Source organism: Lynx canadensis, chromosome D1, assembly GCF_007474595.2.
Source record: "Lynx canadensis isolate LIC74 chromosome D1, mLynCan4.pri.v2, whole genome shotgun sequence".
In the NCBI taxonomy this organism is placed as follows: Eukaryota; Metazoa; Chordata; class Mammalia; order Carnivora; family Felidae; genus Lynx; species Lynx canadensis.
The window spans coordinates 70,476,243-70,503,025 of NC_044312.2; the positions used below are offsets into that span (position 1 = coordinate 70,476,243).

General features: G+C 44.7%; 1 protein-coding gene across 1 annotated transcript in view; it reads left to right on the forward strand.

Moving 5' to 3' along the window:
- SPON1 (spondin 1) overlaps positions 1-26,783 on the forward strand; it is a 261,395-nt gene that overhangs the window by 73,408 nt on the left and 161,204 nt on the right. Inside the window, 1 exon segment of the mRNA XM_030331303.2 lies at positions 88-221. Coding sequence (XP_030187163.1) covers positions 88-221 — 134 coding nt within the window.

A 26,783-nucleotide genomic window follows, 5' to 3' on the forward strand; every position in this document is an offset into this window, starting at 1 on the left:
TTAAGGAAGTGTCAACTCCAAAACTTAAGAGCCCTCCCGAAGTGACATTGCATTTTAATGTGTTTATTTTCCACTGGTTTTCCACAGATCATAGATGAAGAAGAAACACAGTTTATGAGTAATTGCCCCGTCGCGGTCACCGAAAGCACCCCACGGAGGAGGACAAGGATCCAGGTGTTCTGGATTGCGCCACCAGCAGGAACAGGCTGTGTGATTCTAAAGTAAGTAAACGAGGGATGCTTGTCACACTTCACTCTCCTTCCCTATGGTCTATCGAAGACTTCAAGGTGTGACTGCAGAAAGAACAGTGGCTTTGCTGGGGCATCAGATGAGTTGCATCATCTCTCTGCCCTTAGTTATCTTAGATGGCCAAGGGCCATCACTGATGAAATGCTATAAACACAACCATTCACCTGAATCTCCATTTTTATCTAGTTCAATGATTCTCATGGCCGCTCTCCATCTTCTCGAGATATCGATACTAGGGTTGGTTAAGGAAAATTACAAACCAGATGAGCATAATCTTTGACTTCCTCCATCTGGAATTTAACACCTACTGTCCTTAAATTGTGGTAGGCTGACCTGAGACCCAACTGTAACCTCCTTGGCCTCTGGCCCTGCTTTATAATTTTGTCTTCTTCCTCCTTCCCTCAAAATTGTCCTCTTGGGCCACTTCCTCTCTGGTCTCCTGATCCTCCCTTTGGTGAGTTGCGATGCATTTTAAGAGATATTAACTTAACCAGCTGGTGGTTTTCCTTTGAAAGGTAGCATTATCTCAAACCTGTGTCTCCAAAATGGTATGCCATAGAATGATGTTCAGGGAGATGTAAATAAGTGGGCAGGAAACCAATTTCTACAGTTAAATAAGTTTGGAAAATGCTTTATATAGATTCACTACATATATTAGCATATTTAAGGTTTTGCAAAGTCCTACTAAAACGATATCTGTTTAACTTGGTTTCACCAGCGTTTCCCAAACTTATTTGACTCCTTTTTTTCTGAGACATATATTAACATTCACAAGTTGGGCAAATGCAGCCGTAACCTATTTTAAATAGATTTTAAAACTTTATAGAGTGATCCTGAGAATTTTAGGATTTCAGGCAGGCAAATTGTCATAGGTAGACAGGGCTCCAGTCCCAGAATCTAAGAAGCCATTTTCCCATGGAGGTAAGGGGCTAGGACCTCCCCAATCGTCTTCCTCTTATTTGAGTCCTCCTAGGGCCTTATTTATGTATTTGGTTCATTTGTCTACACTTCTGGCAGGTGGACATTTCTACAGTCTTACAACTGTGGTTAATTCCAGCCCACCTCTGAGGAGTGGCTGGTAAAGAGGTGTTCCAACTAGACAGTCCAGCCCCTATATCTCCTGGACTCAGCTGTGCCTGGTTTACGGAAAAAAAGCCTACAGAGGTCTCTGGAAGCCTCTGTCCATTGCCCAGGCCCTGCCCTGTTTTTGTCTGGCTTCCCTTTGCTGCCATCTGTCTATATATCACTTGTGTCTTACTTTAATGCAAACTGAACATTCTTACTCAGATTCCTTGAGACGTTTGTCTCTTGGCACTAATCTATATCAGTGAATTTTTAAAAAAACACAATGAGCAGTAGAACTTTTCAAAATAAAACCTTATATACAAACCCCAGTATAGAACATGTATCTAATATCTAGTTGGAATATGGGAGAAGGCCTGTGGAAATAAAGGCCACTGAAATGAGAACAAATCGGGGCTACTTATCCAGTGCTCTCTATATAGCAAGGGAGTCGGCCGCCATCACTAGCCTTTGGCAGAGATTCAGAGACTGGCAGAGGAAAGCTTTATAGGGGGAAAAAAGGGCAGACTGCTGGTGTGTTCTGAATGGAGGGTGGGGTATTAACATGGGGAAGTTGGAAGCAGGCTAACTAAAAGCAGAACATCTTATGTGATTGGTTTGGAAAGCATGTTTGGCTTTCTCTGGTTGGTCCTGAGTTGGAAATAGAGGAGGCAGTGGGGGCAAAAATTAGAGGAGCTGGTGGTCATTGACAAGTACCAAATGTCACGACAGGGATTGTGGTTTGGCTTCCCAGGCCGGTTGCTACAGAGGTTGGGGTTAGAGTTCTATTGTGTGGTCACATATGACCTGACTTTTGTCCATGAGCACTTTCAGTGTCTCACTCTGGAGACTCAGTTCCCAGCGTGGCTTTTTGGTTCCCACACTCTGGCCCATGGCTGCCCGGTTACTCTGCAGAGCCTGGGGCTCTGAAGAACATTGGAAAACATGAGATTTATGTGATGAGTCTTCCTGCTCTGAAAATCCTTATCCTTCTTGTCCTCCTGGCTCCGATCTCTGGTTTTCTTTGACTTCTTGTTCTCACAAACCAGAAGTGTTTCGTCTTCCTGGCAGAAGCCAGAAAGGCATCTCTTGTTTACCCGTTAACAATGAACATATGTGAACATATGTTTATCCATTAACAGTGAACAAGTGTGGCTTGTTCAGTCGCTCGTTCTTTCAGCAAATGTAACTGAGCTTCTATTCGCCCACGTGTCTACGATAGATAGACAACTGAGGTATACTCTTGGCCCTTGAAGTTCTCATGGGCCAAATGGAAGAGAGAGAAAAGGTCAGCGAGTCCTTTCTAGGTACCAGTAACTCGGCAGCACAGCTAGCACGTTTTATCAGATATAATCTTCAGAACAAACTACCCTCATTTGACAGAGGAAGTCCCAGGAAATGAAGGAAGTTTCTTGAGTCACATGTCCGTTGCATTCCAAAGCCCCATGTTCTTCCTTTCTCTTGGTTTTTGTTTGTTTGTTTGTTTTTGTATGTTTGTTTGTTTGTTTGTTTGAGAGGGTATCTAGAGCAGCAAATCAAAGATATCCCGCACAGATGGGAAATCAAAATTTACCTATGTTTCCCAAAATGACTGATTAGTTGTCCCACCTCCGTTTATTGAATAGTTTGTCCTTTCCCCTAATTGTGTGAAATACTGCTTCATCAAATATAAATCTTTACACAGGTCCGTTCTGTTCTGCTGATCTTATCTATTTCTGTGCAAAACCCACACCATTTTATAGCATAATTTTATTTTATGTTTTGATAGCAAGTCATTGCTCATTAATCTTCTAGTTCAAAACGTTCATGGCCATTCAAGCAGATTCATAATTCCAGACGAATCGTAGAATAAGTTTGTTTTAGTTCAATAAAACTTATATTGGGATTTTGAATGGTGTTGCATTGAATTAATAGTTTAGTGTGGGAAATGTCAGCATCCCTACAATATGTTTTCCCAGTCAGAAGTATGGAATATCCCCTATTTATTCAGATCTTTTATATCCTTCAGTAAAGTACACTGATTTTTCTTCATTGAGATTCCATTTTTTTGTGTGGCTTTCTCCTCATAGGTAGTCTTGTTGCCTTTGTGAGTGGGCTCTTTTTTCCTGTGACACTTCCTAATCATTAATTGCCTGTGTTTAAGAGAGCCACTCATTCTCGTACCCCGAGTTTGGATTTGGACACTGTTGAACTCTCTCGATAGTTCTTATGGCTTGTTCTTTCATTCTTTTGGGAAATAATGAATGAGTATACCTTGTATTTCCTTTTCATGTTTTAGTTTATTATCTATCACCTCTATTAGACTACTAAATAGTGCTGTTCATGCTTATTCCCGCCTTTAATGGGAATACTATTATATGTTACTTTTAAGTATGACATGAAGTACGGGCTCCAAATTGATGCTTTAATCAAGTTGAGAAGGACTCTATCTCCCTGAGAAAGTTTCTTCCTCTTTCATGTAGGAGGCAGCATTTGGGAAACTGGCCAACTAGAGTATACTAGCATTGAGAAGGGCTCAGGTTATCAACAATGATCCTAACTTCCAAGATATTTTCACTCTAGTTGTGGTATAAAAAAAATACATATGCAAAGGTTAGCAAGCCCCAGACAAACATGAACTGGGGACAGTAAAATGTGGTTAGAAAGAAGATGAGTGAGGAATGGAATAAGGGGAGCACCAGAGTTTCCAGGAAGGGTTAGTTTCTATCTTAAAGGCTAGAGTAGGCTTTGGCTAAATGCACAAGGCTATTCCGGCCCAAGGGGTGGCCCTGGTGAAATTGAGGTGAGAATCTGGAGGTGAGCATAAACACGGCAGCCCGAGAGACAGACCCAGTGAGATTAGAAGGTCTTCGGGGGCCAATATCCATTGCTGAATCACGGAGGTCTTCCAGTGTCAAGATAAAGAGATTGAATTTGATTCAAGAGGAACAAGGGAGCCATTAGTGGTTATTAAATGGTGGACTGACAGGCTGGGGGGAAAGTTCATTAAAGAGTTAGTAAGGACATTTAAGTCTGGCAACAAAGCTCAGGGCAGATGAAAGGGGAGATTCTGACTTGGTTGCAGAACGCTTGCTTGCAAAAGGAACATTTGTGTTGCAGTGTTTGGTTAATATTCCTGGTAGAATAAGCTGCAGAGTTTGCTAAATGTCTGTAGATGACAGCTCGGAAGCCTGCTTGGTTACTAGTGTTCCTTTGCCCAGGAGGGCAGGAAGGGAAGCACACAGCAATTATGACTTTCCTTTTGGCACAAACCTGACACCATTTCCATTTTCCATTTGGATGCAAAGATTTGAGCATTTCTAAATTACAGGCTTTCCAGGCAGACCTCCTTATAGCCTTTTCCCTACAAACGAATGACCCAGCACTTAAAGTTGCCCTGGCAGGCCATCATGCTGCCGGAATGCTGTAAACATTATAGCGAAGGAGCAACTGATTGAAAGAAAAGGCCCCCTGTGAACAGAACAGATGTGTGCAGACCCCACCAGAGGGAAATCTTGTCCCCTTAAATCTGACGAAAATTTTATCCCCTGAAGTGATCCTCTCTTTTCTTTTTTAAATTTTTTCTTTTTTAATGTTTATTTATTTTTGAGACAGAGAGAGGCAGAGCATGAACGGGGGAGGGTCAGAGAGAGAGGGAGACACAGAATCGGAAGCAGGCTCCAGGCTCTGGGCCATCATCAGCCCAGAGCCCGACGCGGGGCTCGAACTCACGGACCGTGAGATCGTGACCTGAGCTGAAGTCGGACGCTTAACCGACTGAGCCACCCAGGCGCCCCACCTCTCTTTTCGTATGTTTGTAACCTTTATTACATGCATTTATAATTGGATTTCTGACACCCATTCATAACTTTTGGGGAGGGTCCGAGATGTGGGTCCTCTTGCTCCTGGGGAGATGGTTACTTGATGAGCCATTTGGGGAATTCAGCCTTTTGAAACAATGCAGGTAGTTAGTACTCAATAGGCAAGAGCCAAGCCCTGTTCTAGGTGCGTTACAAATACGTATGTAGTCCTCACAGCCACCCTATGGACCAGATACTACCAGAGGAAGCCGACGCACAGGAGAGAGTAAATAACTTGCCCACCGTCACAGGGTACGTGACAGAGCTGGGATTTAAACAGAAGATCTGGGCTCCGGAGTCTGTGATCGGAACTCTACCCTCTAAGATTGGTGCTACTGGATCAAGCTCATCTCCAAAACCATTAGTTGCCAAATCTGCCTCTTCTGCCTACCGTGTGCTTCATATTCATTGCCTTATCCACAGACTCTTCTCACCACAGTATTACAGGAACCACCTAATTGCTCACTATGGTTCCTTGCCCTCCGCTCCTTCCTCTGGGATAAGTCTTGCTGTCCTCGTATACAGCTGAGTCATATCACGTACCTACCAAAGCTGAACGGGGCTCTCTATCACCTACAAGATAAAGTCCAGAATTTTAATCAGAGCATTTAAGTCTCCCCATGTCCTTTACCAGAGTCCCTGACCAGCCTCTTCCTGCACTTCCATGAACCCCGTGCTCCAGCCATTCCCGTCTGCCCATTCTCTTGGTAACATTTATTGAGCACCTCCTGTGTGTAGGCTCGAAGGACTCAGAGGCCGTCTTTGAGCAGGTCGCGGTCCTAGGAGTGAAACACGAAACAAATCAGGTTCACAATCTTTAATCTGCAGTTTTGAAAGCCAAAAATCTCTAAACTCCCAAAGAGTTTTTTTTTTTAACTCCCTTTAGGGCCCGAACCTGTCCTGAACTGACTTGAAGTTGTTTATAGTCTTTTAGTGTAAATATCAATGAGTTGGATATCCAGACCCTGATAGGAATGTTACAAAATATATGGAATTTGAATTGCATTGTCTTTCTGAAATCCAAAAATATTCCGAATTCTGAAATACACTTGGCCTTGGGGGTGTCGATAAGGGAGCTTTGCCCTGTCAATACAATCTACGGTGGGAAGTTTAGTAACGAAAGTGTCACTCCAAGTGCACAGAGGAGGTAGCCCTGTGGCAGGACTGGGTTGCACATAAATGTTAAAAAGAAGCAACACATTGCTTGCCAGTGAAATAACCTATTTCCGGATCTGAGAACTTATTCAATGTTACCCATTGCCAGAGAATAAAGTCAAAATACCTTAGCATGGTGTCCAAGGCCCTTCGTGACTTGTTTCAGTCACCTTTACAGACTCATTTCTATGTGCTTCTCCTCTCCACAGGAGACTGAGCCTCATGGAGGGATCTATTTTACTCCTTTCTGTGGCCCTAGTGCAGGCGTTGGCAAATCACAGCCCATAGGTCAAATCCAGCCCCCTGCCTGTTTTTGTGAATAAAGATTTATTGGAACACAGCCATGTTCATCCATTTACGTATTGTTGAGGGCAGCTTTCATGCTACTGCAACAGAATTGAGAAGGTGCGACAGCCAAATATTTTTTCTCTGGCGCTTTATAGAAGAAGTGTACTGACCCCTGCTCTAATGCATACCCCCAGTGCTAACAACTTAGTAACAGTTGATTCCTGTCCCAGGTCCTCCTAAAAGCCCAGCTGAGACAAAGGCTTTTTTTGCGGGTAGTTTATTTGGGAAGTGATCCCAAGGGGCAGGGGAGAGGGACGGTAGGGAAGGCATGATTCAGTCAAGTGTTATTAACTTGGCCATCAGTGTAGGCAACTGGTACTTGATCCCACCGGGACCTTTGTGAAGCCTTGTGACTCATGTCTCAGAACAGTGCACCCAAGGATAGTGGGGAAAGCCACTATCCATTGGCTTCCATCTTCCATTGGTCAAGGTTGGCCCCACAAGCATTAACTCCCTCACGCACTTCTGGGTTGCGCACATGTTAGAATTAATCAGATTGCGAACACATACTGCAGCACCTGAGAAGCTCTGGGACAGGAATCAAGAGATGTACCACGCAGACGAAGTGTGCATCTTGCAATTACAGTAGGGCAGAGCTGGTCACCGTCATGATGGTCATTGGGATCAGAGTTGGGACAGGAGGGATGTGAAGAGGCAGGCATACACAGGTGCCCGATGCATCGATTAGTGTGCCTGACAATGTGAGTAGCTTATATCCCTCACCAAGCACTGGGTGTGCAGCGTGCCTTATCTCACTTAATTCTCCTAAAAGCCTATCTCTCTTTTCTCTGTAGGGCTTTCCCATTTTGTTGATGAGAGAGCCAAGGTTTAGAGAGTTTACATCCAGAGTAATAAAGCAGTTGGGTGATGAAGGGGGGACTTAAACCCACTTCCGTGTGACACAAAACCTTTGTTGTTAACTAAACACCACTGAACTACCCTGACTGAGTTTGATCACTCTCCACCTCCCCTCCGCCTTTTGCCTCAGTTGGTCTATGAGGTCTGTGAGTGCAGAGCCCCTCCTGTAAACCAGGGGGTAGAGGATTGTCTGTTGGGGGGGGGCGGTGGTTTGAGGCAGGGGAAAGATGTTGTTCCCAAGGGAGGAAACTAATTGCCATTTAGAAAATGGAAACAAACCCTGAGATCTGGCAAGAGGAAGGCTTATTCGTGGGAAGAGAGGCTGGGTCTTAAGGAGGAATTAGCGAACGCTCATAATACTTTGGAACTTCACAGAGCTCACCAAACCTTTTTATCTTGGAAGGAAATAACAGAGGAAACCCACATGAGATGACTGTGTATGATTTAGAGGAAGCTGGCAGCGTTAGGAGGATCTGGGGTGCAGCTTCCCCCACAGTTTTTCTGGCATTAGGTATTGAGAAGAACCACAGGCTCCTTTGTTGTGAGTCAGGGTGGCTCTCCCATGAGGCTGGCCAGGACCTCAGCCATGCCAACCGGGGGAGGAAGCAAGGAGTGGACAGAAAGGAGCTGGGAAGCCCTGAGCCTGTTGAAGTGGCTAGTTCTGGGAGAGCACTTGGAAAGACCAAGGCCATGGCTAAAAGGGCAACATGTGCTTGGCCTAGGAAGATTTAGATGCCCTGAGACCTACCATCCGACTGGTAGAATCCAGATGCAAGGAGTTCCTGCGAGGCCAGCAGTGGCGTGGTTCCAGGGGAGCAGTGCAATGCCAGCAGAGTTTCATTCAGCAGCTGGAGTCCCAGGTGCAGGATCCAGCCCCCAGGGGAGGAACTGGCATGCAGTAAATAGGAAGTGTGGGCTGCTGAGCTCGGGTGCAAGCACTGTTCCACAGAATGTGCCTACACTATGAGGGGCCCGGGGGGTGAGAGTCCCGTCTGCCTCTGTCGTGCACCAGGGCCCAGGGCCCCACAGCAAGACCACTTCCAGTCGTTCCCCACTGATAGAGCAGCAGCTTCTGGTATGTTCCCTACCCTGGTCGTGGTGGGCTCAATGCACGGTGTTTTGACCCTGTGGACATTTTTAAAAATTAAGATTAAATTCACATAACATGAAATTAACCATTTTATTTAAAAAAAATTTTTTTTAGGGGCGCCTGGGTGGCGCAGTCGGTTAAGCGTCCGACTTCAGCCAGGTCACGATCTCGTGGTCCGTGAGTTCGAGCCCCGCGTCAGGCTCTGGGCTGATGGCTGGGAGCCTGGAGCCTGTTTCCGATTCTGTGTCTCCCTCTCTCTCTGCCCCTCCCCCGTTCATGCTCTGTCTCTCTCTGTCCCAAAAATAAATAAAAAACGTTGAAAAAAAAAAATTAAAAAAAAAAATTTTTTTTAATGTTTATTTATTTTGAAGGAGAGAGAGAGCATGAGTGGGGGGGGGGGGAGCAGAGAGAGAGAGAGAGAGAGAGGGACAGACACAGAATCGGAAGCGGGTTCCAGGCTCTGAGCTGTCAGCACAGAGCCTGACGCGGGGCTCAAACTCACAAACCGTGAGATCACGACCTGAGCTGAAGTCGGACGCTTAACCGACTGAGCCACCCTGGCGCCCCAACCATTTTATTTTTTTAACGTTTATTTATTTATTTTGAGAGAGAGAGTGTGTGTGTGTAAGCAGGGGAGGGACAGAGAGAGGGAGGGAGAGAGAAAATCCCAAGCAGGCTCCTTGCTGTGAGTGCAGAGCCGGACCTAGGGCTCCATCCCGTGACCCTGGGGTCATGACCTGAGCCAAAATCATGAGTCCGACAATCAACTGACTGAGCCACCCAGGCACCCCTAAAAATAACCATTTTTTTAAATTAAAGTTTTGTCTTTGTTTTTTTAATTTATTTTTATTCTGAGAGAGAGAGAGACAGAGAATGAGGGAGCACCCGCAAGAGTGGAGGAGGGGCAGAGAGAGATGGAGATAGAATCCCAAGGAGGCTCTGCACAGACAGGGACAGTACAGAGCCTGACATGGGGCTGGAACCCACGAACCAAATTGAGATCATGACCTGAGCTGAAATCAAGGGTCAGATGCTGAACTGACGGATCCACCCAGGCGCCCTAAAATTAAACATCTTAAAGCCACCAGTTCAGTGGCATTTAGTACACAATGTTGTGCAACCTCCACTCCTGTCTGGTTCCACAGCATTTCTACTGCTCCAGAGTAAACCCCTCACCCATTAAGCAGCTTCTCCCGATTCTCCTGCCCACAGCCCCTGGCTACCACCAATCTGCCTTTGCCGATTGATATTTCGTACAGTATGTGGCCTTTTGCGTCTGGCTTTTTCCACTGAGCGAAGTGTTTTTGAGGTTCATCCATATCGCAGCATGTATTGGCAGTTCGTTCCTTTAAATATCTGTGTAATGTCCCATTAAATGTGTCTACCCCAATTTGTTTATCCCTGTGGACATTTTTGACATGAAATAATCGAAGGATAAAAATAGAAACATTTGGGCAACGGTGAAAAAGTACACTACGGTATCACACCCGCACGTATTTAGTCTCTAGATGTCTTGCTCCACTGCTGAGCCTCACCCCATCCTTGGGAAGGACGGTGAGGACTCTGGGACAAGGGTAGAAAGGGACAAAGAAATGGTTGCATGCCTCCTTTATCTTTCGGGATCATGAAGAAAGGGTGAAAAAGGTGAACATATTTTACCCTGTCGCCAAGATGGCTTGCTTAGATCTTTTGCACCCAGTATGGGACTGCGGTGTAAGCAAGTCACGTGTACCTGGGTGTTCGTTACTGGAACCGGAAGAAGCAGGGGCTGGAGCCCTCTGACGACGCAGACAATGCTGAAGGACAAGCCAGTGTCCTTGGTGCCAGAGAAGAAGACAGTCCTCCCCCAGAGGCCCACAGCACCATCACCATTCACTTTCAACTGCCAGGTAGAGAATTGTCTCCGAATCCTTAGCCTCCCTGCAAGCCTGCTCGCCACAGACAACACTCAACCTAAAGCCGATGAAGAAATGAGATGATATAAGAAGAAAGAACGTCCCCTGCTCCTTCCACGATTGATTATTACCAGCTGATTTCAGCTCCATTTTTCCTTGGGCATTTCCCGAAGATTTCACATTTAACAGCCCCTGGAAGCCAGGAAAATAGGAGAAAAAGCTCCTTTATATCCGAGTTCTATGCTATTCATAAATGAAAATCTTGTTAATTTAGAGTTTGACAGCTGTGGTACATTTGTAAGTCCAGGGCAGCTGTCATCAGTGCTCCGGCTTATTTTTCAAACAGATGTTTAATTTGACTTTAGTGCTATTGCCAATTTTTTAGGGGAAACAGAGGGGGAAGCAGAAACAGAAATAATCATTATATTCATCATTTGGTTTCCTTTCAAAACATAAATCGGCATGATTAACGATGACATCAGAATTGCTCTAATTACAGTTTTGGGTGCAGGACTGGTTAGCTCTCCTCTCCTACGTGGTCCAAGGTCCTTTTCCCCACCCCACCCCACCCCCCCCACAGTCAGAGGCTGTTTTGTGATAATTACACCCAGACTCTGAAAAAAGTCCCAGCTACCCAAAAAAGCGTTCCAGAATTCAGAAAAAAAGTGGGGAGTGGTGAATGATGGGTGACGGGGCCACAACCCCAGATGAAAGCCGCGGGGCTGAGTCTTGTCTTGCGGCCGTGGAATCAGGAAACCGGCGAGAGCAAAGAGAGCCCTCAGAATGGCAGCTAGGGTCTCCCACTCACTCTTTTCATATCTACCGTGCTTATGTGGCTCAGGCAGCTGGGTTCGTGCACGCTCACAGTGTGCAAATCGGTCTCAATGTATAAAATTAAACACATCTGTGGCTCCACGTAGAAATCTGATGAGTCAGAATGTACTTGAATAGGCCCCGCTGTTCTCGTCCACGTTGCTTGGAGGAATCTTCCTTCACACCAGCTGTGTTGCTAGGTAAACCTATTTCCCGGATCTGATTTCTCTGCCGCCGCTTTTTTGTGTTTGGCTTTCAGTGGTCTCAATTTGGCTTTGACTTACTTCGTACCTATCATGTGCTCAGTCACCGCCCTCAGCCCCTCTTTGACGATGCCTCTGTAGCGGGGACACTCTGCACAATCACACACTGCGTATCTTTTGACATTGAGAGGGAAGACACCTTGCCTTCTTCCTCAGTCAATCACCGTGACATGTGCTATGCCAAAGAAGAATCCACCGCAAGGAAAAATTTGGCAGACGTCCTGGATCCCAGCTCTGAAGTCATGGTTTGAAAGAAGAATCATCCACAGCCTCATCCAACTAGTGCTGGAAATAACAGGACGCTCTAAACAGAACCAAGATGAGGGTTCTAAGGGCCAGTCTGCCTTCTCCAAGGGGAGCCCCACATCTTTTTAAATGGGAAGTTTTGTTTGCAGATTATTAATCAGGAACAAATTCTTCCTTAACTACCGATTTACCAAGCTTCTGCCGTGTCAACCAACCACCCAAGAATTATAGAGAATATTTAGGGAATTGCTACATGTATCACAAACTCCTGGCTGTTGCTTGCCACCCCACCCATCTACCTAGAGCTAGACTGTGGGTCCATTCCTCAGGCAGTTCTCCCCAACTTTGCTCCACGCATGGAGCCCCATGGCTTAATACTCCACATCACAGCTAAGGCCCAGCAAGAATGGTTAATAAGATGTTGTTGAAAGCTTAGAGAGTGCCAGAAGGGAACTACAACACAGAGAAATTATATAACTTGCTTCTAGATTTTGGCTGCTCTTTGGGTCCAGAAGTCCAAGTTCATCCTTGGCCGGGGTAGCGGGGGTTCCTTCCTCCTCATGGTTGGTGAACATCAAGCTCTCTGCCTATCCTTGGTGGCCAGGGAAGACTTCCCCCACAAAAGGATGTCTTTTTACAAATCCCATGTGCCCCAAATTCTAGACCCAACTCCTCTATGGACTGGTTTGTTCAGCATTATAGATACAAAGGTGGAGTCACAGGGGCACCTGGGTGGCTCAGTAGGTCAAGTGTCTGACTCTTCGTTTCCGGTCAGGTCGTGATCTCATGGTTCCGCGTTGGGCTCTGCGCTGACACCACGGAGACTGCTTGGGATTCTCTCTCTGCCCCTCCCACATTCATGCTTTCTCTTTCTCAAAAATAAATAAATAAACTTAAAAAAAAAAAGGTGGAGTCACAGCTCAGGAGACTTGAGATCGAATTCTGCTTCTACCACTTACTAATGACATTGGGCAAATCGTTTTGGTTTTTTTTTTAATTTTTTTTTTAACGTTTATTTATTTTTGAGACAGAGAGAGACAGAGCATGAACGGGGGAGGGTCAGAGAGAGAGGGAGACACAGAATCTGAAACAGGCTGCAGGCTCTGAGCGGTCAGCACAGAGCCCGACGCGGGGCTCGAACTCACAGACCGTGAGATCATGACCTGAGCCAAAGTTGGATGCTTAACCGACTGAGCTACCCAGGCGCCCCTAGGCAAATCGTTTTAAACTCCCAGCACCTCAGATACCTCTGCTGTCAAGTAGGGATAATCCTAGTACCTGCCTCATAGGATTGCTGTAAGGGTTAAAGTGTTTAGAACAGCGTCTGGTATAGAATAAGCTCCATAAACGGCTAACACGATTAATTTTGTTGTTATTATTATTGTTCTACATTTGCAATAAAATGAGGAACTCACATACATGTTTCTAAGACAAAAGAAGTGGTTCCTCCCTAGAAGCGAATTCCAGTTTGGGGCACTTAGGACAAAACCTGTACAGTTTTTGAAACACGGTTTAAAGCTTTAAGCACTGTTGAGTTTCAGTCTCGCTGGGTCTCCTTTCCTTTGGTTCGTTTGCCCCTTGCCAATTCCCATACAGAATATGAAGCAGTGTTAAGGAAAACATAAAACAAAACAGTCACGTTAGATTTAAAACGTCAAGACCAGGGAAAATAAAAACTAAAATCTAACATCAGGACGAGAGGAACACCAAGTGCAAATATACACGGGCTGTAATCATTCAACTCTTCCCCTAGAGTTGTAAGAGTAACCGATTGCAATGCATTAAATAAAATGGAAAACTAGAGGCTGTCTGATATAAACAAGTACATATGCTGCTTAAATGAATGAATGAACAAATAAATAAATTTGCAAAGTTTGATAAGGAACAGGATGTTTATATAATCTCAAAGCCTCTGCCCTCAAAATACTTAATAACTGCCAAGAGAAAAACAGGGGCTTCAGAGTGGAGAAGTCTGGCAGACATCAGTGATGGGACAAATCTGAATTTAAAATCATGAGCCGCCTGATGGGATGCAATGAGAAGAACACAGCATCACTTCTATGATATTCCTGCTAAAGACGCATAACCTGAATCTAATCCTGAGGAAACATCAGACAAGCTCAATCATTTTATAGAATTACCTGACATGTAATCGTCAAAAGTTTCAAAGTCACAAAAGTCAAGGAAAGACTGAGGAACTGTTCTAGACATAAAAATCTAAGTGCAATGCTGTGATTCTAAATGAGATGTTTTGGCAATACAGGGATAACTTAAGTCAAAACTTGAACGGGGTTTGAGGATTGAATGTATTAACGTTAATTTCCTGTATCTGGTGACTGTGTGTGGTTACACAGGAGAAGAGCTTTGTTTGCAAGAAATACACAATAAAGTACTCAAGGTGATTGGATATCATTCAACCACCTGCTCACAGGTGCTTCAGAGGAAAACAAGTTCTTTGCGCTGTTCTTGTAAACTTTCTTTAAGGTTGAAATGGTTTTGAATTTAACAGACCCAGCACAAAGGCAGGGGGTGGTGGGGTAGAAGGGAAAAAAGGAAAGGTGCATTTGCATTTTCCCTTTTGTATTTTTCCCTTTCCTCCCTGGTTTCCTCCTCTCAGAAGGTTAGGCTGAGATGTAGATGAGTGCACGCTGGGCTCAGTCCAGAAGATAGGCAAGGACTTGCCAGGCCTGATCGTTGGGCTGATAAATGTGTCCGCTCCTAGATTCCTTCCAGTGGCACCATCGGTCTGTACCGGGCACCGTGCCCGACACGGAGGATGCAGAGATGAGCAGGGCGTGGCCTCCTGGAAACTCGAGGTGGCAGGAACAGGCCAGTCTGTGGGTAGCAACTACATGGTGTAGAAGGGGTCGCGCTGGGAAGAGCACAGAGCTGGGGTGAGTGGGCACCCAGTCTAGTCTGGGGTGATGCAGAAGGTCCAGAGAGCACAGCTTGTGAGCTGACAGACGACAAGGCAGTAGGGGAGAGAAGGGAGCGAAACAGAGTGTGGGATTGTCCCCAGCCCAGAGAAAGCACGGAACGTTTGAGGACCTGCATTGTGGCTCCTGATGGTGGAGCAAGAAAGAGTACGGTTGGAGCGGAGGTGGCACTCAATAAATGTGACTTTTTTTTCCCTTTACTTTTCTTCTATTTTTGATCCTTTCCTTCACCAAAACATCCCTTCTTTGAACATTCAGCTGGGTATTGCTCTAATTTTTTAATAACAGAAATAATGATAAAATATGTGCTAACATACCTTCTTATGATGAAGATAGTATTCTCCCATTTTACAGGGGGGAAACGGAGGCACAACCAGCCCAACATCACCAGCAGAAGAGCTAGGATTTGAACCCCAGACAGCCCAACTCCACAGCCCAAGCTTTTGCTCTGCGGCGATGAATGGGTAGATTGTTCGTTAATGAGGCTGATTGCTCATGAGGATTACTTGTCTTTTATAAAGAGGCTTGTCTTTTTTTTTTTTTTTAATTTTTAGTTAAATTCCAGTTCACATACAGTGTAATATTAGTTTCAGGTGTAGAATTTAGTGATGTGTCACTTACATACAACACCCACTTCTCATCACAAGTGCCCTCCTTAATCTGCATCACCCATTTAACCCATTTCCCCCCACACCCCTGCCCACCTCCCCTCTAGCAACCATCAGTATGTCCTCCATAGTTAAGAGTCTGTTTCCTGGTTTACCTCTCTTTTTTTTTCCCCCTATGTCCACCAGCTTTGTTTTTTTTTTTTTTTTTAATGTTTATTTTTTGAGAGAGAGAGAGAGAGAAAACAAGCAGGGGAAGGGCAGAGAGAGGGAGACAGAGAATCCCAAACAGGCTTCCTTTTGTCAGTGCAGAGCCTGGCACTGGGCTCGATCCCAGAAACTGTGGGATCATAACCTGAGCTGAAATCAAGAGTCAGACATTTAACTGACTGAGCCACCCAGACACCCCTTATCTGTTTCATTTTCTAGAGGAGGATTGCCTTTTATATCTAGGTCTAACTATAGGGGCAAATGGGGGAGATGCTTGGGAAGGTGGTACATCTCACCCACTCAAGTCACTCCTCTGTCCCCCTGCTCACTGCCTCCGCTGCCTGTACTGTCAGCATCATGTGAGACCTACCATGGGTGCAGGTGAGCCTGGAGCCTGGGCTGGCCTGGGTGACGGCTAAACCCTGGGTGCCTGCAAAGCCAGGACAGCTCATAGTGGAGGAAAGAAACAAAGGGTCACATCAAAGAAGAAAGGCTGAGGGTCAGGTCCAAAGGGTCCTCAGTGAGAAAGGCAGTCATAAGGGAGAAGCAGGGCACCAAGTTGGATCATGGTGGCCAGTTCAGGATGGAAACTGTAAATAAGGCAAAGATGTAAAAGGCCCCCTTTGTATGTCTTGCTGTAGGTGGCATTGGCCTTGGCGGGAAGGGAGGTCAGTGTGTCTTTCACCACCCTCTGTCTCTCACTACTCAGCAGGACTCCATTACTCATCTCGACAGACATTTAGTGAGCATTTACTATGTGCCAGACTTGTACTAGGCATGGGGAGGGAAGAAGAGAGAAGAAGCCCCAGGGACTGGCACCTGAATATTTATCTGAGAACCTGAAATGCCAGGCTGTCTTTGGAACAAGCCCTGCATTTCCAATTTTCCCTTTAGCCCCTGGAAGAAAGCCAGTGGCAAAAGGAAGTGACAGAGTTACTGCCTGGGGGCAGGGAGAGTGCTGGAGGGAAGAGCAAGCTCCCCCCTGCATCTGCTGTCATGGCCATTTCTAAAAATGGCCTAATTCCACTGTCTGGCCATCACTACAGGTAGATTCCATTGCTAATCACATTTTTTAAGATGGCTCGTGACTGATTGCCAACGTTGCATTAGCCCAACTTTGCAGGTGGGCTCTGGGGTCAGTAAGGTCAAGGTTTCAGTCCTGGCTCTACTGGGTCTGAGCCTGTTTTCCTCCCTATAAAGTGGAGATAAGCTAAGGCACAGGAAGTGTCCTTTTGTATTTTTTAAGTAGTTTATGGTTTACAGAGCACCTTCTCCATACTCTGGCAAAGTTGACATCATAAAATTAAGGCTCAGGGGGCACCTGGTTGCCTCAGTCAGTTAAGCATTCAACTTCAGCTCAGGTCATGATCTCACAGTTCATGGGTTCAAGCCTGCTTCAGATTCTTTGTCTCCCTCTCTCTCTGCCCCACTCCTGCCCATGCTTTGTCTCTCTCTGTCTCTCTTTCTCTCTGTCTCTCAAAAATAAGTAAACATTAAAAAACAAATTTTAAAAAAGATTAAGGCTCAGAGAGGTACTGTGATTTGAACTGGATCACACAGACCCTGAGTGTACAAGTCAGATAGGAACCTGGTCTCAACTTTTAAAACAGAAAGGATTTGCTGTGCTTTTGCACATTTTCTTTTATGAGGATCAAAATCACCGTTTCACACTGGGGACACCTATATAGACTCTCTTTGCCAGTAGTTTTAGTTCAGGGTTTTCTTATTGCATGGGAGTTGGGAGGGCCCAGTGAAGAAAGCTGTGGTTTGTGGAGTCAGCCTCATTGGGTTCCTAATCCCAGCTCACTGATTAAGAGTTATATATGGCACAGAAACAGACATTCAAATCAATAGGACAGAATAGAGAACCCAGAAATGGACCCGCAAATGTATGGCCAACTAATCTTTGACAAAGCAGGAAAGAATATCCGATGGAATAAAGACAGTCTCTTCAGCAAGTGGTGCTGGGAAAACTGGACAGCGACATGCAGAAGAATGAACCTGGACCACTGTCTTATACCATACAGAAAAATTAACTCAAAATGGATGTAAGACCTAAATGTAAGACAGGAAGCCATCAAAATCCTCGAGAAGAAAGCAGGCAGAAATCTCTTTGATCCTGGCCACAGCAACTTCTTACTCAACACCTCTCCAGAGGCAAGGGAAACAAAAGCAAAAATGAAATATTGGGACCTCATCAAAATAAAAAGTTTCTGCACAGCGAAGGAAACAATCAGCAAAACTAAAAGGCAACTGAAGGAATGGGAGAAGATATTTGCAAATGACATATCAGATAAAGGGTTAGTATCCAAAATCTATAAAGAACTTACCAAACTCAACAACCAGAAAACAAATAATCCAGTGAAGAAATGGGCAAAAGGCATGAATAGACACTTCTTCAAAGAAGACATCCAGATGACCAACCGACACATGCAAAAATGCTCAACTTCACTCATCATCAGGGAAATACAAATCAAAACCACAATGAGATACCACCTTACACCTGTCAGAATGGCTAACATTCTGTCTAACATTAACAACTCAGGCAACAACAGATGTTGGCAAGGATGAGGAGAAAGAGAGTCTCTTTTGCACTGCTGGTGGGAATGCAAACTGGTGCAGCCATTCTAGAAAACAGGATGGAGTTTCCTCAAAAAATTAAAAATAGAACTACTCTATGAGCCAGAAATTGCACTACTAGGTATTTACCCAAGGGATACAGGTATGCTGTTTTGAAGGGGCACATGCACCTGAATGTTTATAGCAGCACTATCAACAATAGCCAAAGTATGGAAAAAGCCCAAATGTCCATCGATGGATGAATGGATAAAGAAGATGTGGCATATATATATATACGGTGGAGTATTACTTGGCAATCCAAAAGAATGAAAGCTTGCCATTTGCAGCTACGTGGATGGAACTGGAGGGTATTGTGCTAAGTGAACTTAGAGAAAGACAAATATCATATGACTTCACTCATATGAGGGCTTTAAGATACAAAACAGATGAACACAAGGGAAGGGAAGCAAATATATAAAAACAGGGAGGGGGACAAAATACAAGAGACTCTTAAATATGGAGAACAAACAGGGTTAGTGGAGGGGTTGTGGGAGGGGGGGATGGGCTAAATGGGTAAGGGGCACTAAGGAGTCTACTCCTGAAATCATTGTTGCACTATATGCTAACTAACTTGGATGCAAATTAAAAAAATAAAATAATTTTTAAAAAAAGAGTTATATAAACTTGGCCAAGATACTTGGTCCCTCTGTGCCTAGGCCTCTTTCATCTGCAGAAATCATGATGGCAGGTACCTCATAGATGGGAGAATTATGCCAGTGATTTTCAGCCTTGACTGCACATTAGAATCACCTGAGCAGCTTTTTAAAATCACCAGGGTTCTGGCACCAGCCCTGGAAATCCTGATCTCCTTCTTCTAGGGTGGAATCAGGATGTCAGTAGTTTTTGGAAGCTCTTCCAAATGATTTTAATTTTTTTTTTGAGAGAGAGGGAGGGAGTGCACACGCATGTGTGCAAACAGGGAAGGGGCAGAAAGAGAGGGAGAGAGAACCCCAAGGAGGCTCCACACTCAGTGCAGAGCCCCAACGTGGGGCTCAATCCCCTGACCTTGAGATAATGACCTGAGCCAAAGTCAGAAGTTGGACACTCAACCGACTGAGTCACCCAGGTGCCCCTCCTCCAAATGATTTTAATGAGTAGCCAAGGCTGATGTTAACCAGAAAACCACAGGCTCAAAATGGTGTCACTTAGGTTGAAGCTTCAAGTCAATAAACCAAGAGTTAATACCTAACCTAACTGCAGTTTCAACCCCCAAAGAATATAACTTTTAGCCAGTCAGTCAGGAATTTTCTGGTCAGTACCAATATGGTAATCAGTCCCATGGGTGCTTTTTATCCCCCAAAGGAAGATAAAGTAATTCATCTACTAAAACCTTTTCTCCCCAAATGAAGGTGACCTCACCTGAAATAATTCCTTTTTTTTTTCTTTTTCTGTTTATGACTTCCTTATCCTTCCCTTGAAAATATTTTCCTTTCTGTAGCTTTTTGGAGCTCCCCTCTACTTGGAAGATGGGATACGGCCCATTTCGTGAATCAATTAGTAAAGCCAGATCTCTACATTTTACTCAGTTGAATTTTTGTTATTTAACACTGAGAGCCCTTCAAGTGTATAAAATGCTTACTACAGAGTGTCTGGCACGGTAAGCACTCACTAGATGTTAGTTGTTACACAAGCTGATGACAAGGTCAAGGCCTGCGGGCTAACACTGGTAGGTACCAAGATGAGCAAGAGAAAGCCCCTGCTTTGTAAGGGTTAATTAACTCTCCGGTTGGGTAGAAAAGGCATAAATACATGATAAGTTAAATAGCAACATGAGGTTTAAAGTTGCCAGAAGAAAGGAAGATTTGGCCGAGGTGTTTTTCATACTGGTTTATTTCATTAATGCTCAACAAGATCCCTCACAGAGTAGATATTGACCCAAAGGTATAGGATAGGAAATTCAGACATAAGCTGTAAATCATCTACTACACACTGAAGAGGTAGATCCAGGATCAAACCTGACTAGAAAGGTCTTTCTATTACACCATGTCTTTGTCATGCTGATTTCATGCTATAAAGCAAAGTAATGAACTAGTTGGGATTAGAACTGAGAAGATTTAAATCTCAGTCCTTATGTATGTTTGTATGTATGTGTGTATGTATGTATGTATGTATACATCTGTCTGCTGTTCTATTTATCATTCTTTCCATTTGTCTTTCCTTCCTTCTATCCATCCATTCATTCATCCATCCAGTTTTGTAACCCAACATGGCCATAAAATAAGATTTTTAGATTAGTCAAATATTTTGGCTCATAGGCCAAACTTTTGGGTAAATTTTAATTAATTATTCATTTTCCTACATAAAGTTTAAAAAATTATCATTAAACTTCACTTGCAGTAAATCACAGAGGAATAGGATAGCTGAGGATATGCTTTAAAGATGCTAATGGTATCAGAGTGTTTAATGCAGATTAACTGCCACTCCTAAACAGGAATACAAATAGAGGAAAACAAAATTAACATGATGAAATACATTCAGAGACTATTTATTCCGTTAATTGTTAAAATTTAGGCAACAGTCAGATTGCAAGAGACTTGCAGCTGCGGCTCCAAAATAGCTGGTCCTCCCCTCAGCTGCTGCTAATTAATGCGATTTTCCTAATAACAGTTTTCTGATAGCAGGGAGACAGTAGTAAGTCAAAACAACTTCATTTTTATGCTGATGAGCCCTGACAACAACAACCAAAAGAGCACAACAGGATCCAAATGGAGATGTTGCTCACTGCAGCCTTCCATGCAGTATTTCTCCTGCACGGCCGACCTTCAGTGCTGGAAACTTCTCACACAGATACATGAGTGTCTGGGACAGCGTGGCAGATCACATCATCACATCAGCTATGGTTGTACTGGGTCACCATGGGATTCTGCCATGGGCTCCAGAAAGGAGCAGGAAAGTGCTCTGAACAATTATCCATGGCCTATGTCATTGACCCGTCTTCTCTTAATTTGTCTGACATTTTTTTGTTTTTTCCTCAAAAGAGAATCCAAGGAGGAGGCCAGTTTGTACCATTCAATATGCAAAAGTCCTACCAGGCAGAGTTAGTAGGAAAACAGCTCTGAAGTTGCTAGCATCTCTCATGTCCAAACCATCTCTGGTTGTCTTTGGTTCACGGATGGATCCCCAATCAGTTGCAGTTAATTGATTTCCCAAAACATGTTACACAAATGATAACAATTTATTAACCAAAGAACTAGTGTGGCCTTCTTAAGGAGGGTACCAGACACATGGAAAGCCAGGATTTATTAGCTTTGTCTACTAACAATTCAGTACGGTATCTTCCAAAACTGGGCCAGTGACATTAGACCTCTGGCCATGAGGGACTGCTGGTCATCTCCAGGGCAACTTGAATGGATAAGAATCCAGTCAGCAGGAAGCTGAATTATAGATCTTCGGGACCAGCTATGTCAATCCAAAGAAATATGATGCATGTCAACGCATTTGGATGCAGTGGGGTTAAATACAGTGCAAAGCATCATTACTGGAAGATCATTACCGAACATCCTTCTAGGATAAGGATTCTGCTAGTTCATTTTCTTGAACTGTATCTTCTGATATTTATATCAGAAATATCATCGACATGGAGCCATCCAGAAAAATAGGGAAATGTACATCACAACCTGATGGCACAAACTTATCCACTTGCAAACACAAAACAAAACACTGACCATCAGGACACAGACCCTGGAACAAGTTTGATCTTTGGGTTTACCACACTGTGAGGGTCCAGCTTTAGGGACATCCTCTGGAGATGATGGCCATCTTGTTTTACTCCTGTTCCCTGATAGAGATGAGGAAATTGAAGCCTTCCTCTCCCTGACTCTCTTCCTCTCTGTCTCCACTGTGACTTCTGTCCCTACTTTGTGGAGGTTCTAAGCATTTCTCAGGGACATATGCTCTCAAGCTAAACTTCCTCATCTCTCTGAGATACACAATGTATAAATGTGGTTACAGTTCCACCTTTAGGATAGATATTTTTATTGATTTTGGGGGTTTTAATTGATTCTTTGCCTACTTGAGGAAAAAAAGATTTGTAGTACCTTGTTTAACATGGGTAAGAGGCTCCCTCTTAAGTCCCCCATCTCAAGAGTTAGTGAAAAATTTTTTAAATTTACCGTGTATTTTTAAAAAAAGAATTTGTCACTTGCATTCTTCTGTGCATTAAAATGAGGTCCCATCATTTCTCTTCCACATTATTTTTCAGAAAAATAGAGCTCTTGGCTGGCTTTCTTCCTTCCTTCTCTCCGCCTTGCCTTGCCTTGCCTTGCCTTGCCTTGCCTTGCCTTGCCTTGCCTTGCCTTGCCTTGCCTTTCCCTTCCTTTCCTTTCCTTTCCTTTTCCTTTCCTTTCCTTTCCTTTCCTTTCCTTTCCTTTCCTTTCCTTTCCTTTTCTTTTCTTTCTTTCTTTCTTTCTTTCTTTCTTTCTTTCTTTCTTTCCTTCCTTCCTTCCTTCCTTCCTTCCTTCCTTCCTTCCTTCCTTCCTTCACTTATCTCTGAAAGCATTTGCAATGAGTAAGGGTAGAAAACAGGACAAATCATGCCCAGATTTTGTGGTCTATGTGTGGTCTCATGTTGCTCTAGAGCCCTATGGGGGTCCAGTGTGACTATGTCATACTTCTGATGAGCTCATATGACATAAGAATGAGGTCAGATGCTATGAGAGTGCTGCACAGTGTTGGAAAGGAGAAACATGGGACAAATCTGGAGTGAGTCAAAAATGTAAGGCCTCTGGGTGTCTTTTTTTGAAAAGTCGACTCAAAGGATGAACAGAGTGGAAGGCACAGTGCAATCAGCAATGGTCTTTTCCATAAAGAAAGCTCTGTCCCTGGTTTAACTTCCTCCTGGCAGACATACCATCATCCTGCTGATTCCCAACATTGTGAGGGATTTTGAATTCAACCCGAATGGTTCCTTTGGAGAACAATGGTTGCCATCAGCCAAACTGCCTGGCTTGAACAAAGCAAAGCCGACTTAACTGGCCTTTATCCAGTGGGAAACATTTCGTGACTCAGACCAGTCACTGTTTGCCGTTCACCCAGCGCTCTGGGTGGCACTGCTAATACAAAGGACTTTATACGTCTTGCCAGATCATGGACATATGGTAGACACTCAACACTACATGTTGAATATAAAAAAGTTGACTTATGGGTAAAGTCAGTATATGAAAACAAATCACATCACCACACCTTCAGTGTTTTTGCATGAAAGACACCGAGCTCAGTGCTAGAGGGACCCACAGGGTACAGCAAGGTCCCTTCCCTGAGAAAGCTCAGAATTCAGTCAGAGGCACAAAACATAAACACACAATAAGTTAAATGGTAATACAAGGCGTTCAAGTTTAGGCAAACATTGAGTGTCCAGCGCCCAAATGCCAAATGAACGAGGAAGATCAATGGTATTCTAGAAACCCAGAGGAGGTTGCTTCTGACAGTCTTGGTCAATGAGACTGAGGTGACAGTGAGATGGTGACAGATGAGGAGGGTGTGATTAGACAGAGAGGGGGTGGGAGTGCATTCTTGGCCTATCAACTAGCATGGGCAGACGCCAGGAGGAGTCGTGTGACACACATTCTGTACCCAGTGAAAAGGCAGGGTTGAGTTCAAGCAGCTAGGAAGAGTCAGGGAGAGAGTAGGGGTGGCGGGGCATGGGGTGGCTCAGACGTCAAAGGCAGCTTGCGTCCTGGTGTTCAGGACTGTGGACATTTAGCCAAGAGTTTGGATTGTGATCTATAAATGAGAGAGGCGCCTTTGTTTAGAGAGGACCTGCTATGTGCCAGACCCTGTGCTGGGGTGGAGCAGGGCAGGGCGGAGGTGGGAGATGAGATCATTAGAACCATGGCACCATGGCTGCCTAATAGTCTGTGAAAGGAGGTGATGATGTCCTGGAGGTGACAGTTAATTCCCTGGCAGAACGTAGGTAAGTTGGGTGGTTGACAAGGAGAGGAGACCTGTTAGGTTACTGCAGTAATTGTACAAGGAGTCACTCATTGAATTGTCCATGTGTGTCCTTCCTTCCTCGGGCGGAGAGGAAGGTAGGACTCAGGTGGGTACTAACAGGCATGAAAATCATGACTCCAAAATTTAGAGCAGTGCTTCCTGTAGAATCTCTCCCCCAGAAACAAGGCAGGTACTTACAATCTTGCATACAGTTTTTTCAGGGATTTAGGAATCTTCTGAAACCCATTCATGGACGATGAATCCCTAGCTAGGAAGCATAACCACCCTCCCCACAATCCCTAGCCCAGCCTAGAGGAAGGAGAATCTCCCAACCCACAGGTCTGGTGCTATACACGCAGCTCCCATTTCCACAGCAGAAAATCCGGTGTGACAAGGAAGGCCCTCTGAGGAACACAAAGGATGGCAGGCTGCCTGTGCGTGAGGCCCTTGCTCTGTCACCTGAATTGTCTCCTTACATTTGAGAGGACAGTGCTGCCAGTCCTGGCTTACAGGAATCCACAGAAAGGGGAGGCGGCTGAGGCCATGGCAGAGAAGGACCAACTCTAGGAGGCAATGACTTGTGTCAGCCGGCCGAGCGGGAGTCTGTGATGCGGCAGCATAGCTCCTCTAGCTTAGAGGCTGGGATGGCTGTGGTGTTACATCCGTGCCCTGTGCCGAGTGGCAAGGACTGCAGGGAACACCAGAGAACCCCAGGAGCAGTGCTGCCCTTCTGTTTCTTGTTTTCCAGCCGCGACAGGTTCTATTTTGGATCAGAGCATAGTCTGGAGAGAGAGCAGTTGAAGCCTTGGGTGCTTGGAATAAAAATTTAACCTTCATCTTTAGAGAGAAAAAAAAAAAGAAAGCAAAGAGCATACATCTTAGTTGGAGATTTTATTAAATGGAATGACATTTCGTATGTGCTGTTTTCACATATCTGCTATCATTCATTTCAGACCTAATAGTGGTTCTGAAGCTTTTCAAGGTCAGGGACCTCTTTGAGAAGCAGAAGAAAACTGTGAACTCTTCACCGGAAATATGCACTTGTGCACATCACACAAAATTTCATCATCCTGAAACCTGTCTGTAGACGCCCAGATTAAAAACCCCAAGTTCAAAAAGCCTTGGTAAGATCCTCTGCTAGTTTCCAGGCACGTACTGATGAGTAAGGCATGGTCCCAGGGCTAGAGGGGCTCACAGTCCTCTGAAGGTTTATAGATGTGAAGAAGTTGGAGGGGAAAGTCAGGTAGGCACTGACCATTAGCTTGACCATATGAGACATTATCCAGCAGAATCATGGGCTCAACAGTATTATAGAAACATGACCCCAACTGTCAGTTGTCCCTTGACTGGTAACACCCCAAGAACTGATAATCATGTTGTGAACAATATGCTAAGGCTGATTACAAAAAAAAAAAAAAAAAAAGGAATTTTCAGGAACGTGAAACCCCATGTCACTGTATTCTTAAGATAAAAAGATTTTTAGCCTAAAGACGTATTGTGAGATAGTATCTCCACCCCAGGCTCAATAATTAGATGTATATCTCTTTGCACGGTTAAGAGATGCCATAAGTTAAGCCAGAGGGAGGATTCCACAAAGGGTCAAAATATGCTAGAAAAAAAAAAATTTCCAGTTTAAAACAATTCTAGGAAATAAGAAATGGTCCTGTTCACTACTCAGAATGGCCTACCTGTCAGAGCCCCCACAACTGGGAATACATCCTGCAGCCTATTTATTTTGTCCGTGTGAGTTTATTGAAGGTTTTTCCAACAGATGACAAATTTCCAGCCAGTGATCTAGCACATTCCCCTAAGGGTTTCCACTGTTTCCTCAGGCCCAGCTTACAGGCATGTACAGGCCTCCTCCGGAGGAAAAAGAAAGAACATTTCACTCTCCTGTGTTTTCCTATCAAATTCCCACCCACCCTGCTTCCTTTACAGCCACGTCTGTCTCCAGCCTGGGTCATACTTGCCGGCCTGCCTGCTCTCTTTCTAGACAGTGTGAACAGGTGCCTGGCCCCGGCATCCCAGGAGGGTCCCAGCAAAGAGCAGAATGTTCTCCCACCCACCAAATCCAGAATGTCTTTCTCAAAGAGTCTTCTGATCAAAACAGCCCTGTCCCCGCCCCCCCCCAGAGTCCTCCAGTGGCTCCCCAGTGCCATCTCCTGGCCAGGTACGAAGGGTCGGCAGAACTTGCTGTGACTCACCTTTTGAGCGACCCTCTGTGGTGTCCATACCACTTCCCATCAGTCAGGCATGCTTTTGAGAACAGCGTTCGCTAGGAAACTTGACTGATGATAACGTCAACAGATGGAGCGATTTTTTTTTTTTTTTTAAATAACAAGAAGGCCAGAGGTAGGTGACTACTGGTATTGTTTCAATAGCTAAACAATGTTGGGACCAGTGTCTCTGATTTTTCCTGGCCTTTTCCTCATGGTCACAAAACAGCTGCTTTATTTAACACATTGTGTTTGTAATCAAGGCTGAAAAAAGAGGGACAGGGGCGCCTGGGTGGCTCAGTCCGTTAAGCATCTGACTAGATTTCGGCACAGGTCATGATCTCAGGGTTTGTGGGTTCTAGCCCCACATCCGGCTCCATGCTGACTGTGAAGACCCTGCTCGGGATTCTCTCTCTCTCTCTCTCTCTCTCTCTCTCTCTCTCGATAA